The sequence below is a fragment of the Canis lupus genome, chromosome 6, assembly GCF_003254725.2.
Source record: "Canis lupus dingo isolate Sandy chromosome 6, ASM325472v2, whole genome shotgun sequence".
NCBI classification, from domain to species: Eukaryota; Metazoa; Chordata; class Mammalia; order Carnivora; family Canidae; genus Canis; species Canis lupus.
In genome coordinates, this window is record NC_064248.1 from 42634970 (window position 1) to 42650109 (window position 15140).

At 37.7% G+C, this 15140-nt stretch overlaps 1 protein-coding gene and 1 pseudogene across 13 annotated transcripts in view; both read left to right on the forward strand.

Moving 5' to 3' along the window:
* LOC112640728 (transcription initiation factor TFIID subunit 13) overlaps positions 1 to 10620 on the forward strand; it is a 92653-nt gene extending 82033 nt beyond the window's left edge. For all 13 annotated transcript variants that reach the window (XM_049111006.1, XM_049111007.1, XM_049111008.1 and 10 more), the window contains 2 exons: positions 6183 to 6401; positions 9261 to 10620. In XM_049111006.1, coding sequence (XP_048966963.1) covers positions 6183 to 6401; positions 9261 to 9403 — 362 coding nt within the window. In that variant the 3' untranslated portion in view covers positions 9404 to 10620. The remainder of the gene's footprint in view (positions 1 to 6182; positions 6402 to 9260) is intronic.
* A 1836-nt stretch (positions 10621 to 12456) lies between these two features.
* Positions 12457 to 14301, forward strand: LOC112679089 (proline-rich protein 11-like; annotated as a pseudogene).
* The last annotated feature ends 839 nt before the right edge of the window (positions 14302 to 15140 follow it).

The window sequence follows — 15140 nt, forward strand, 5'->3', positions numbered from 1 at the left end:
GAGAGAGAGAGAGAGAGAGAGAGAGGCAGAGACACAGAGGGAGAAACAGGCTCCATGCAGGGAGCCTGATGCGGGACTCAATCCTGGGTCTCCAGGATCGTGCCCTGGGCGGAAAGCAGCGCTAAACCACTGAGCCATGCGGGCTGCCCATCTGTTGTCTTGAAACATACATACACATGCACACAGAAATGGTAGTTATAATACATGCCTCACATTTTAAACCTAACAGTATACACCTGGATTGTTCTGTGTAAACTGAGGGTACTGCTCTTTGTGTTGTATCATAGATGTTGGTATCTGAGAGTGATGCAGTATTCTACTATTTTAAACAGTTTTAAATGCTGGTATCTAAGAGTGATGCAGTATTTTACTATTGTCTTTATTTTAGGGTCCTTTTTCTGCCTTTGTAGTTTTTTTGTTTTTTTTTCCTTTGTAGTTTTTAATAGCAATTCTATGGCACTCTTCCAAGTGAAACACCTTTTATTCCTGCTTTTTGGTGATGGTTTTGTTTTATTTTGATGCTTTGTTTATTCTCTTGACTTTCATGGCCTTTTTTTTTTTTTTTTTAGGAATATTTTACTTACTATTTTAATAAAACTTTGACTAGAGGTGCCATTGAATTAGCATCACACAATATACAGCTTACTGGGGACTGGCGTTAACTCAGTGAATATTGCTGAGTGTTTCATTTGAGGCTCACTCAGTGCTCTGGGTTTTTATTTTTAAGTTTTTATTTTAATTCCAGTCAGTTAACATGCAGTGTTATGTTAGTTTCAGGTGTACAATAGGGTGATTCAGCACTTACATACATCACCCAGTGCTCATCATAACAAGTGCATTCCTTAATCCTTGTCACCTATTTAACCTATCTCCCCTACCTGCCTCACCTCTGCTAACCATCAGTTTGCTGTCTCTAATTAAGAGTGTGTTTCTTGATTTCTCTCTTTTTATTCTCTGTGCTCATTTTGTTTCTTAAATTCCACATATGAGTGAAAATCATGTGGTATTTGTCTTTTTCTGACTTACTTCACTCAGCATTATACTCTCTAGCTCCATCCACGTCATTGCAAAAGCTAAGATTTCATTCTATCTTATGGTTGAATAATATTTCATTACATTTATGTACACACACCCCACATTTTCTATATCCATTCATCAATTAGTGGACACCTTCCATAACTGGAAGTCCAATTGGCTACTTCCATAATTTGGCTATTGTAAATAATGCTGCTATAAATATATTTTATATGCATATATCCTTTTGAATTAGTGTTTTTGTGTTCTTTGGGTAAATACCTAGTAGAACTACCCTACAATGCAGCAATTGCACTATCTTTAACTTTTTGAGGAACCTCCATACTGTTTTCTAGAGTGGCTGCACTAGTTTGCATTCTCACCAACAGTGGAAGAGGCTTCTCCTTGCCAACACTTGTTTCTTGTGTTGTTGATTTTAGCCACTCTGACAGGTGTGAGGTGATATCTCATTATTTACATTTCTCTGATAGTAAGTGATGATGAACATCTTTTCATTTATCTTTTAGCCTCTGTTTGACTTATTTAGAGAAATGTCTATTCATGTCTCTGTCCATTTTTAATTGGATTATCTGTTTTTTAAATTTTGAGTTGTGTAAGTACTTTATATATTTTGGATACTAATCCTTTATCAGATATGTCATTTGCAAATATCTTCTCCTATCCTGTGGGTTGCCTTTTAGTTCTGTGATTGTTTGCTTCACTGTGCAGATGCTTTTTATTTTGATAAAGTCTCAGTAGTTTATTTTTACTTCGGTTTCCCTTGCTTCAGGAGACCTGTCTAGAAAAAAGTTGCTTTGGCCAATGTCAAAGAAGTTACTGTCTGTGTTCTCTTCTAGGATTTTTATGTTCTCACATTTAGGTCTTTAATCCATTTTCTTTTCTTTTTTTTTTTAAGATTTTATTTATTTATTCATAGAGATGCAGAGAGAGAGAGAGGCAGAGACACAGGCAGAGGGAGAAGCAGGCTCCATGCAAAGAGCCCGAAGTGGGACTTGATCCAGGGTCTCCAGATCACACCCTGGGCTGCAGGCGGCGCTAAACCGCTGCGCCACCGGGGCTGCCCATCTTTAATCCATTTTCAATTTATTTTTCTGTATGGCATAAGAAACTGGTCCAATTTCATTCTTTTGCCTGTTGCTGTCCAGTTTTCCCAACACCATTTGTTGAGTATATACTGTCTTTTTCCCCATTGGATATTCTTTCCTGTTTTGTCAAAGATTAATTGACCTTGTAGTTGTGGGTTCTATTCTGTTCTGTTAATCTATGTGCTTGTTTTTGTGCCAGTACCATACTGTTTGCTGACTACAGCTTTGTTACATAACCTGAAGCCCAGAATTGTGATACCTCCAGCTTTGCTTTCCTTTTTCAAGGTTACTCTGGCAGTTTGGAGTCTTTTGTGATTTCATACAAATTTTAGAAAATTTTTTAAAGTTCTGTGAAAAGTGCTGTTGGTATTTTGATAGTGATTACATTAAATGTGTAGATTGCTTTGGGTGGTGTAGACACTTTAACATTTTTAACAATATTTGTCCTTCCGGCAGCCCCGGTGGTGCAGCGGTTTAGCGCCGCCTGCAGCCTGGGGTGTGATCCTGGAGACCCAGGATCGAGTCCCGCATCAGGTTCCCTGCATGGAGCCTGCTTCTCCCTCTGCTTGTGTCTCTGCCTCTCTCTCTTTCTCTCTGTGTGACTACCATAAATAAATAAAAATTAAAACAAAAAAACAAAAAAAAAAAAAAAACAAAAACAAACAAACAATATTTGTCCTTCCAATCCTTAAGCATGGAATGTGTTTCCATTTCTTTGTGTCCTCTTCAGTTTCTTTTATCAGTGTTTTATAGTTTTCAGAGCACAGATCTTTCACCTCTTTGGTAGGTTTAATTTCTCTTTCTGCTGCTTCATCATTGGTGTATAGAAATGCAACAGATTTCTGTACATTGATTTTGTATCCTGTGACTTAAATAAATCTGTTTATTAGTTCTAGCAGGTTTTTGGAATTTTTAAAAAAAAATCTATATCTTTTATATAGATAGATAGGTATCTATATAGGTATATAGATATATAGGTATATAGATAGATACCTATATATAGGTAGATATATATATAATCATCTGCAAATAGTGAAAGTTTTATGTCTTCCTTAATGATTTGGATGTCTTTTCTTTCTGTTGTCTGACTGCTATAGATAGGACTTCCAGTACTATGTTGAATAAAAGTGGTAAGTGGTAAGAGTGAATATCCTTGCCTTTTTCCTGACCTTAGAGGAAAACCTCTCAGTTTTTCCCCATTAAGGATGATGTTAGCTGTAGATTTTTCGTAAATGGCCCTTATTATGTTGAAGTATGTTCTTTCTAAACCTACTTTGTTGAGGGTTTTTATCATGAATGGGTGTTGTACTTTGTCAGATGCTTTTTCTGTGTCCATTGAAATGATCATATTATGGTTCTTCTCCTTTCTCTTATTGATACAATGTATCACATCAAATGGATTTATGAAAATTGAACCACACTTGCAACCCAGGAATAAAACCCACTTGGTTGTGGTGAATGATTTTTTAATGTATTGGATTCAGTTTGCTAGTATTTTGTTGAGGGCTTTTGCATCTCTGTTCATCAGGGATATTGGCCTGTAGTTCTCTTTTTTAGTGGTGTCTGTCTGGTTTTAGTATCAGGATAATGCTGGCCTCATAGAATGAATTTTTGGAAGTTTTCCCTTCCTTTTTCTGTTTTTTTGGAATAGTTTGAGAATAGGTCCTAACTCTTCTTTAAATGTTGCACTGCTAGGTATTTATCCAAAGGATACAAAAATATGGATTCAAAGGGATACATGCACCCCAGTGCTTATAGCAGAACTATCAACAATAGTCAAAATATGGAAAGAGCCCAAATGTCCATTGACTGAATGGATAAACAGGATGTACATATATACAATGGCATATTATTCAGCCATAAAAAAATGAAATCTTGCCATTTGCAACAATGTGGATGGAACTAGAGAATATTATGCTAAGTGAAATAAGTAGTCAGAGAAGGATAAATACCATATAAATCCACTCATATAAGAAATTTAAGAAACAAAATAGATGAACATAGGTGTAAAAAAAAAAAAAAAAAAGAGAGAGAGAGAGAGGCAAACCCAGAAACAGACTCTTAACTATAGAGAACAGACTTAGGGTTACGAGATGGGAGGTGGGTGCGGGGATGGGCTAAAGGGGTGATTGGTACTAAGGAGGGCACTTGTCATGAGCATTGGGTGTTATAAGTAAGTGATGAATCACTAGATTCTGTAGTTGAAACTAATGTACACTGTATGTTAACTAACTGGAATTTAAATAACAATTTGAAGAAGAAAAAAAAACCTAACTTATTCTTTCATTAAGTAAGTAAGTAAATAGAGTTCTCCTGTGGAGTCATCTGGTCCTGGACTTTTGTTTGTTCGGAGTTTTTTGATTACTGATTCAGTTTCCTTGCTGGTTATTGATCTGTTCAAATTTTCTATTTTTTCCTGTTCCTTTTCTGGTAGTTTACATTTCTAGAAATTTGTCCATTTCTTCTAGGTTGTCCAATTGTTGGCATATAGTCTTTCATAATATTCTCTTAAAATTGTTTGCATTTCTGTAGTGTTGGTTATTATTTCTCCTTTCTTATTTGTGATTTTATTTATTTGACTCCTTTTTTCTTTTTTTTTTTCTTGATAAAGCTGGCTAGAAGTTAATCGGTTTTACTCATTTTTTTTCAAAGAACTAGCTCCTAGTTTGATCTGTCCTATTGTTTTTTTTTATTTTTTATTATTTTTTTTTTTCAAATTTTTTTTTTTATTTATTTATGATAGTCACAGAGAGAGAGAGAGAGAGAGGCAGAGACACAGGCAGAGGGAGAAGCAGGCTCCATGCACCAGGAGCCTGATGTGGGATTTGATCCCGGGTCTCCAGGATCGCGCCCTGGGCCAAAGGCAGGCGCCAAACAGCTACGCCACCCAGGGATCCCCTATTGTTTTTTTTTAGTTTCTACATGGATCTTTTTCTATACTTTGATTCAAACCAGATATGATTCGTTCTAGCAAACTTGATTCTGGAGTATGCACACATGTATAATTCTGTTTTTATATTTGAGTATATTATCATTGATTTGTTAAAGTTTAGTTTGCATTGTCGCCAAAGTTAAAGTATAACATGGTTTAAAGAGGAACACCTGGGTGGCTCAGCAGTTTATTAGCACCTGCCTTCTGCCTGGGGCATGATCCTGGAGTCTCGGGATTGAGTCCTGCATCAAGCTCCCTACATGGAGCCTGCTTCTTCCTCTGCCTATGTCTCTGCCTCTCGGTCTCTCATGAATAAATAAATAAAATCTTAAAAAAAAAAAAAGTGCAGACTCTTTACCATGCCCAGAGCAGTGCTCTTCAATTTTATTTTCATTATTGCAAGCATCCTACCCCCACGCAAAGAGAAAAGCAAAATTAAATTTTTTCCTAACCAGAGAAATTAAATACTAGGAATAGATTTTGTTGGATGGAGTAGTAGTTCATCTTTGGAGGGCTACAAACTATTGTTAATATTTAAGTTTTTTTTTTTGTCTCCTGGGAACCATTTTGCATCCCCTGGGTGGGGGGGCGTTATTGCCTTCATTGAAATTGTACGGTCTAGATTTAGGGCTGCAGCCTGTGGACTCAGCATTTATTTTCATCTGATTTCTACTGGCTGTTATTGGTGTGTTGCCTAAATACATTTCCTACACTGTGTCCTAAAACATTTTATTATTTTAATTTCTTGTTCCCCTAACTAGACTTTAAGCTGGTTATGGGAGTATTCTGGATACTTACCCAGCAGTGATAGCACTGCCTTAGGAAAAGTAGCTCATCTGTTGCACTATTGTACTATAAGTAACGGTGTTCCAGAGAGTTCCTCAAGTGACCAAAAAACGGACTTTCTCATTTCTCACAGGATCTTGCTTCATACTTTGTCTCTAAAAAAGGATGCAATTGTTATTGGTTGAATGCTAAGTTGGACTTTTCCTTAACAGTTTTGATAAGGTACATTAATTTTTCCTGTACGGTTCAGTGAACATAATGAACAAAATTAGCTGTTGATTATGTTCATAATCATAGCTATATTGATTTTTCCATATGAAACTTGTATTCTTTGTTCTATACAGGTAGTGCAGTGGCCTCTGTAGCTGTCGATCCCAGTGGCCGTCTCTTAGCCACAGGACAAGAAGATTCTAGCTGCATGTTATATGACATAAGAGGAGGAAGAATGGTACAAAGTTATCACCCTCATTCCAGTGATGTTCGCTCTGTTCGATTCTCTCCTGGAGCTCACTACCTGCTGACAGGATCCTATGATATGAAAATAAAGGTGACAGACCTACAAGGTGAGGGAAATTGACCTCTTTCCGTGTTTGTAGTCTCTCCTATTTCAGATCTCTCTCTCTCTCTTTTAAATCTACATACAACTTTTTTAAAACTTTATTTTTGAAATTTCAGTATAATTAACGTACAGTGTTGTATTAGTTTGAGGTATACAGTATAATGATTCAAAAATTCTGTACATTAACTGGTGCTCTTCAAGATAGTTGTACTCTTAATCTCCTTCATCTATTTCACCCATCCCCCCACCTATCTTCCCTCTGGTAACCATCAGTTTGTTCTCTACAACTAAGAGTCTGGTTTTTCATTTCTCTTTTTTTCTTTGTTTTATTTCTTAAATTCCACAATAAGTGAAATCATATGGTATTTGTATTTCCCTGACTGATTTCACTTAGCATTATACCCTCCATCCATGTTGTTGCAAATGGCAAGATTTCATTCTTTTTCCTGGCTGAGTAATATTCCGTTGTGTGTGTCTATACCACATCTTATGTATCTATTCATCTGTTGATTGGTATTTGGGTTGCTTGCATATCATGGCTATTGTAAATAATGCTACAATAAAAATAAGGGTGCATATATATTTTTTTGAATTACTGTTTTTGTATTCTTTGGGTAAATACCCAATAATGGAATTACTGGATCATATGGTAGTTCTATTTTTAATTTTTTGGGGAACCTCCATACTGTTTTCCACAGTGGCTGCACCAGTTTGTGTTCCCACTAACAGTGCACGATGGTTCCTTTCTTTTTTCTCCAATCCTCACCAACACTTGTTGTTTCTTGTGTTTTTAATTTACCATTCTGACAGGTATGAGGTAATATCTCATTAAGGTTTTGATTTGTATTTCCCTGATGCCGGGTGATGTTGAGCATCTTTTCATGTGTCTGTTGGCTGTCTGAATGTCTTCTTTGGAGGCATGTCAGTTCATGTCATCTGCCCACTTTTAATTGGGTTGTTTTTTTAGTGTTCAGTTGTATAACTTCTTTAGGTATTTTGGATTCTGACCCTTTATCACATATGTCATTTGCAAATATCATCTCCCATTCCATAGGTTGTGTTTTTGTTTTGTTGATTCTCTTTCTGTGCAGAAGCTTTTTATTTTGTTGTAGTTCCCAATAGTTTGTTTTTGTTTTCGTTTCCTTTGCCTTAGAAGACATATCTAGAAAAATGTTGCTACTGCTAATGTCAGAGAAATTACTGCCTGTGCTCTCTTCTAGGATTTTTATGGCTATTTGGATCTTTTTGTTGTTGTTAATCTGGTGTAATCAACTTTATAACATTTTCAAATTTTAGTTTTATAGTATTTACAGAACAAATTACTGGTGCCGTATTGATGTGAATTATAGCAAATAGTTAAATCAAGTGAATAGGTTATTTTGTTAAGTATTTCTAAAATATTTGAAAGAATCAACATTTAATACACTGAATCATTTTGAGTTCAATGATGATAGATGTTAAAATATGCATTATGTACTATTTGCTTCTACTTTTAAAAACTTAGGGTATAATCTGTATAATTATTTCTTCAGCATCTAGTTTTATTTTTAATAAGTTAGTAAGCAAATATTTATTTTGTATCAACTAGTGACAGAGAGATGAATAAGACAGGTAACTTCCTCCTTGATTGAGCTTACATTGTGGAGGTAAATAAAAAGTAAACCAATAAATGGTGTAACTTCAAGTATTGGTAAATGCTATTAAAAAATCAGCAAGGTGGGAGAGAGTGACTGTGTGGGAGAGAGTGGGGAAGGCTATTTTAGGCAGGCTTGAGATGGTCTCTCTAGGGAAGTGCCATTTGTGCAGAGACTTGAGTGATGAGAAGGCACAAGGTAGGTTAGGACCCCAGGAGGAGACCATAGCGAGTGGAAAGGTGCTGAGGCAAGAGTGAATTCAGCATGGTCATGACACTGCAAGAAGCTAATGTGGCTGGGACTTAGAGAACTAAGGAAGGGAAAGACAGAAGAAACTAGCGGCAGGGTTTTGTAGACATTTATAAAAAGCATAATGGGAATTCTTTGGAATATTCAAAATAGGGAGTCATCTGATATCTATTGGTATCTGTTTAAAAGATAATTTTGAGTTATGTAGGGAGAATGGATTATAAGTGTAAATATCAGTGAGGAGGCTATTGGAACAGTTCAGGTGAGGAATGATGGTAGCTTGGATTAGAGTGGTAGATGTGGGGTGATAAGAAGTGACTGAACTTGGGATGTATTTTTATATGTTTGGTTTAAATTTAGGGAGTGAGGGGAGTGCTGACTCCTAGGTTTTTGGCATGAGGAACCAGATGGTGTCATTAATTAAGATACATAGGAGGAAGAAGAGGAGCAGGTTTGGGCAAGCAAGAGTTTGGTTTAAACAAATTAGGATGACTATCAGGCAGTCAAGTGAGATGTCGAATAGCTATTTGGACAGTGGTCTGGAGCTCAGGTGAGAAGTCAAGGTTAGGGGTGAAATGTGTGAGTCATAAGTATACAAATGGCCATGATACCATGGTACTAGATGCAATTTCATAGGAAGTGGGTGTAAAGGAAACGGGAAATCTGAAGGCTGCCTCCTGGGAAAGGAGCAGCAAACCAGCAAAGGAGACCAGGGTGCAGGGGCACCAAAGTCATGGAGAAGTCAAGCTAAGAGAGTTTCAAGGAGACAGTGGCAGCTATGTCAGTGTTGCTGTGTATATTTTACTGAATACTACTGACATAATTAGGTATTTAATAATTTTTCCCTGTTTAAACCTTTAAATGTATTAATGTAGTTTAGGACTTGGTATACTGTAATGCCTTCAGGTACCAGGAAGTCTGTGAAATCTATGCATATGCTTATTTTGTATTGTAAATCAGTGTCTCTCTTTTTAATTTAGGAGATCTCACGAAACAACTTCCTATCATGGTGGTGGGGGAGCACAAGGACAAAGTGATTCAGTGCAGGTGGCACACCCAGGATCTTTCCTTCCTGTCATCCTCTGCAGACAGAACTGTAACCCTCTGGACTTACAATGGATAGAGTATACCCTGTGTCAGTCTATGCAGTGAAAGCACAGAGACTTAAGACTACTGAGTTGTGAAAATTAACAATTTTGAAGAACATAGCTGATCGGAAAAGTGGCTTAGCACGAGGAGGCCCCTTCTTAACGTGTATCCCTTTGATAGGAACTGTTGGGTGGTGTTATTCTGCAGTGGTTTCAGTCTTCCATGTGAGCTCGTGCTGCTGTGACCTGCTGTATGTAGTCTTGTTGCCAAAGTCTGCGGAAGAGCTCTTACGTTGTCAGTGTGCACTCCAAGTCAAGGTGGACGATGTGTTTACGGTTTAGTATTAAATGCATTCCTTGGTCTTTGCCTAAATAACAGTTTTATATACACACTGAAATTGAACTATACTTTAAGCATATTATTACATGTAATGCAACCAAGTTCTACACAGATTAAACATAGGTGTTCAGAAATTACTTTTCTCACAGTCCCATGATATTATACCACTTGTCAGCTAGAGGTCAGAATTTTCTATGTCTCTCAAAAATTACATGGTTATTTTCACTAAGGATTATTATGGAATTTAAAGATGGATGGAAAACTGCTTCTTAGTTCATTACGTGGTATTGGCGTTTTCTTTTTTTCTTAAACCCAGGGATAGAATTACTATTTTGTCACATTATTTTGCTTCAGGCTTAAAAGGTAAATAAATATGTTTGCTTCAGAAACTTGTTAATTTCAATGTTTTGAATGCAACAAGATACCTCCCTTCTAAACTGTACTGTAGAAGCAGAGCAGCAGCGTTATGTGATGCAACACTCGATGGTACAGTAAATTTACTGGCTGGCATTTATCCTCTTAAAAATTAAAAACATTGCCATAGACTATAGCATGGTTTGAAATGCTATGTCTGCATGATAATTTAAAATGGAAAAATTTTAACTTTGCACTCCAAAAGCTTATTTGAATTTGTTCCTTGCACTGTTTTGTGTGATGCAGAATAATGATTTTATTCCTATGGCATTGTAGATCTAACATTTATGTATCTTTATTTTCATATTGTACAGTAATTTTACTTTAAATTATTAAATAGGCTATTTATTTTAAATGCAGTTGAGTTGGTTCTAATTATTGAACTGTCTGTGCACTGTGTGTAGCAAGCATTTTTAATCTATTGTATACAAGTGGAAAGGGTATTAGAAGTGTAACTGTGCTATTATTTCAATAAAGACCTCTTGACACCTGAAAGTATTCCTGTTCCTCAGTGTCTGTGACTTTCAATTTAGAATTTTTTTTGTTCCAGTTTACTTGCAGGTGGTGTGGTCCAGGGGGGGAATCCCACAATTAGTTTCTTAAATTTCTTTCTAAAGTTCAACTGGGGCGCCTTGCTGGCTCAGTTGGTGGAGTGTGTGACTCTTGAGCTCAGGGTTGTAAGCTCGAGCCCCATGTTGGGTGTGGAGATTACTAAAATAAATAAAGTTGTTCTACTAACTTACTTTTTACTTGGGCAACTGCTTAACTTTTGTGTGTCTCTTGTCTCTTTTATTCAGGACCTGGGGGACTTTCCATTCTGGAAAAGTGAAAGCTGATTAATAAAAAGCCCAGCAAAATATATAAATTGTAAGTTAGATTAAAAATATGTTGAACTGAGTGCTTTAGAAAAAAAAAAAAAAAAAGAAATCCCATTAGTTGTATATATTCAGTAGGTACACAGTTTTCCTACCTTTGCAGAGGGAAATTCTGCTAAATGTATGCCACAGTCTCTTCAGTTTACTTTCATGCTCAATTTCATACATTCTAGACATTACAGCAGGTCATTAGTGTTAAGTTTAAAACTAGGAAAAAGCATTTCTTGATATAGACCAGCGCAACTTCATGGTAAAAAAAAAAAATGTTCATAAAATTATTCCACTTTCAAGGAGAGAACTTTAAGATCCTCCTGTATATGGGGTATGGAATTCATTTTGGAGTACATTAGATAATAATCACTAGAAATATAATCACTATATTACATAATTTAATACATATCTGTTTACATATGTTAGTTTTCACATGCCTCCATACTGTCTTCTCCATGGAGGTTAATAGATTCTTGGAGGGTCATATGAAAAGGTAAGAGAACTGAAGTATCTATGTTCTTTGAACCCTTCTCAGTGGGGGTATGGAGAAGGAGAGTAGGGATAAGGAGTTGCAGAAATTCTTAGCTCCTTTCCACAGAAGTGTCAGAGGTCTGATTGAAAATTTATTTTTTAACAAATTTTAAGAAGATTTTATTTATTCATCAGAGACAGAGAGGCAGAGACATAGGCAGAGGGAGAAGCAAGCTCACTGCAGGGAGCCTGATGTGGGACTCAATCCCAGAACCCTGGGATCATGACCTGAGCAAAAGGCAGATGCTCAACCACTGAGCCCCCCAGGTGCCTGTATTTTTAAATATTTTTAGTTGTAATAAGCCAAAGGATATAATACACAGAAAATGCAACCCACAAAATGGGAGAAAGTATTTGCAAGTCATATATCTGATAAAGGATTAATATCCAGAATATATAAGAATTACAGCTCAAAAACAACCCAAAGACCAACCCGATTAAAAGATGGGCAAAGCATTTGAAACATTTCTCCAGGGCGCCTGGGTGGCTCAGTCAGTTAAGAGTCCAACTCTGTTTTGGCTCAGGTCACGATCTTGTGGTTGTGGGATGGAGCCCCGCATTGGGCTCTGTGTTCAGTATAGAGTCTGCTTCAGATTCTCTCTCTCTCTCCTCATTCTCTCTCTGTCTCTCTCAAATATATAAAGTCTAAAAAAAAAATTCTTCAAAGAAGATAGACAAATGACCAATAAGCACATGAAAAGATGCTTAACACTACTAATCATTAGGGAAATGAAAATAAAAACCACAGTGAGATACCACCTCACAACCACTAGGGTGGCCGTTATCAAAGACACAAGATAATACGTATTGGCAAGGATGTGGAGAAATCGAAACTCTTGTGTATTATTGGTGGCAATATAAAAGGGCGTAGCCACTATGGCAAGAAAGAGGCCGCTACCCTAACTCCATCTAATCCCCAGGCTCTTAGACTTCGATAATGCCCAAGTTCAAACAAGAAAAAAGCTGAAAGCCAAAGTGAAAAGATTATTAAAAAAAAATAAGCCTCTCACTTCAAGCTAGTTACCCCTCCCCCTCCATCACCCTCACTAAAAATAGTGGCTATTCCTTCAACAGATAACACTCCTTAGCAGAAGCTGGCTAAGATCAAACCAGAACTTCAAATTTCCCACTATCAAAGATACAAAAAAACTTAAGACAAATAAAGTGTGATCTATATACAGCTGATGCCAGAACTGCACGGCCAGAGTTTAGGCATATTGAAAGACCTCACCTTTCCACCCCATTATTGCCGCCAAGAACTTCACAGTCTAAAACAGTTTTGCATTTTGGAAAGTGAATTATGCAAACTCCAGGAGGCATTGAAAACCATCACAGAAAACTCATGCTGTCCAAGTTGTGGCCAAATGTGTCACATAAGTGGGAAACTTCCAAATGTGCCTGCCTGTGTTCTAAACCATCTCCCATCCTGCCACAGCCAGCAACTCACCTTCCTCCTCAGCCATTACTGCCTCCACTCCCCCCCGCCCCCTCTCTGCCTGTACCTCCATCACCTATAGCATCTTCGCTGCCCAGAAATCCTGATTGTACTAAAGCATTTCAGCCTGGATCATTAAAAAAAGACGGACCCATGCAGACAAGTTAAAGATCTAACTAAAAGAATACACGGGTTTTTTTTTTTTTTTAAGATTTTATTTATTCATGAGAGACAGAGGCAGAAACACAGAGAGAGGGAGAAGCAGGCTCCATGCAGGGAGCCTGATGTGGGACTCGATCCCGGGACTCCAGGATCACACCCTGAGCCAAAGGCAGACGCTCAACCGCTGAGCCACCCAGGGGTCCCAGAACACACGGTTTTGAAGAAATTTGTACCATCACCAAAAGCATAGCATCCACTCATTAACTGTCTCTGACCTGCAGTGTGTTATCCTAAAACCCAATTCCAAAGTGTTACCAACTCAACTTACAAATGTCTTAATTACTCCTGGTAAAAAGCCAGATAGATCTGCAGAAACTATGTAGAAAAGTCACTATAGAGAGGAGCACAGGTGGAACCTCACTTTCCGATAAAGAAAATTTGGAAACAGGAGCTAGGCTGACTCCAGTAATGACCTGGGCCTGGAGGAGAAATTTCAGTATGCTCACCCCAGAAGCCCAACTCAAACCCTGCCACTTTCTACAAGCAGATTTGTTGAACAAAACTGACACCTACCCTATCCTGACTGCATGTGATGGTCTGTAAGATAGATAAAATCACCCCAACTTTTTTTTTTAATGTAGTAGGCCTTTATAAATAATTATCCTAATATATAATTCCTTTTTTTTTTTAAAGATTTTATGTATTTCTTCATGACAGACACACACACAGAGAGAGAGAGAAAGAGAGAGGCAGAGACACAGGCAGAGGGAGAAGCAGGCTCCACGCAGGGAGCCCGATGTGGGACTCGATCCCGGGTATCCAGGATCACACCCCGGGCTGAAGGCAGCGCCAAACCACTGGGCCATCGCGGCTGCCTCTAATATATAATTCCATTTGAAGAATTAAAGTATGTTTGGAGCCCATTTATACTGTGGTATTAAGTGAGTATTTGGATTTTTTTTTAGTTTGCATGATCAAAAAGAGAATAGATGGGAAAATGCAATCCCCAAAGTGGTGTCTATCCTGGAATTACCCAACTTAGGTTGGAGAGGTTGTTCAAATTTAACTAGGTAGCTAATTTGTACTCAATAGGTGCAGCTAGGACATTAATAAACTGGTGGGTCACGGGGGTGACTCGGTTAAGTGTCCAACTCTTGTTTTCGGCTCAGGTCATGATCTCATGGACTGTGGGGTTCAGTTCCGCATCAGACTCCATGCTCAGTGGGGAGTCTGCTTAAAAGATTCTCTCTCTCTGGCCCTCTCCACACTCATTTGCTCGCTCTCAAAATAAATATTTTTTTCATGCAGCTAAATATATTTCATGAGGACTTCACATGAACCCTGTATTTTCCACAGTGCCCCAAAGGATTCTCTGAAATCCATAGCTGATTCACCGTGAGGCCTAATTCCCTGTCCTCAACAGCCTGTGGATTCAATAACAGCAATAATACACTCCTCTTTGGATTTTTGTTCTTCCCGGCCAGTCCAGGGTTGCCAGGTTTAGCAATTATAAGTACATGACACTCAATCAAATTTGTATTTCAGGTAAACAACAAATAACTTTTAAGTATAGCTATGTCCCATCAAACAATGAATGGTTTCTTTTAGTCTGTCCCAAAGTATCTCCCAAATATTGCATGGGACATAGTCATGCTAAAAAAATATTCAGTATTTATCTGAAATCAAAATTTATTTAAGTAGGCATTCTGTATTTTATTTGGCAACTCTCTTAGATCTTTGCAAAATTGCAAAGTGTTTCTGGGCATCCCCAGTCAATCAGATCTATGTATGTAGCAGTGGACCCTCCTATAGCTTCAGCCAGGATCCCCATCACTGACGTGGAAGGGGGACTGTCATTAGGGTGCATGTGACTGAAGGTGCAGGATTCGCTTTGATGCTGATGACCTCCACTGCAGTTCCAGGAAGGATGGCAGAGCCTTATGGATGGGAACCAAGGAGTTTTAGGTCCTCGCTGAACTTCTAGCCTGACAGGAAGCAGCTACTTCTATGATATCCTTGAAATA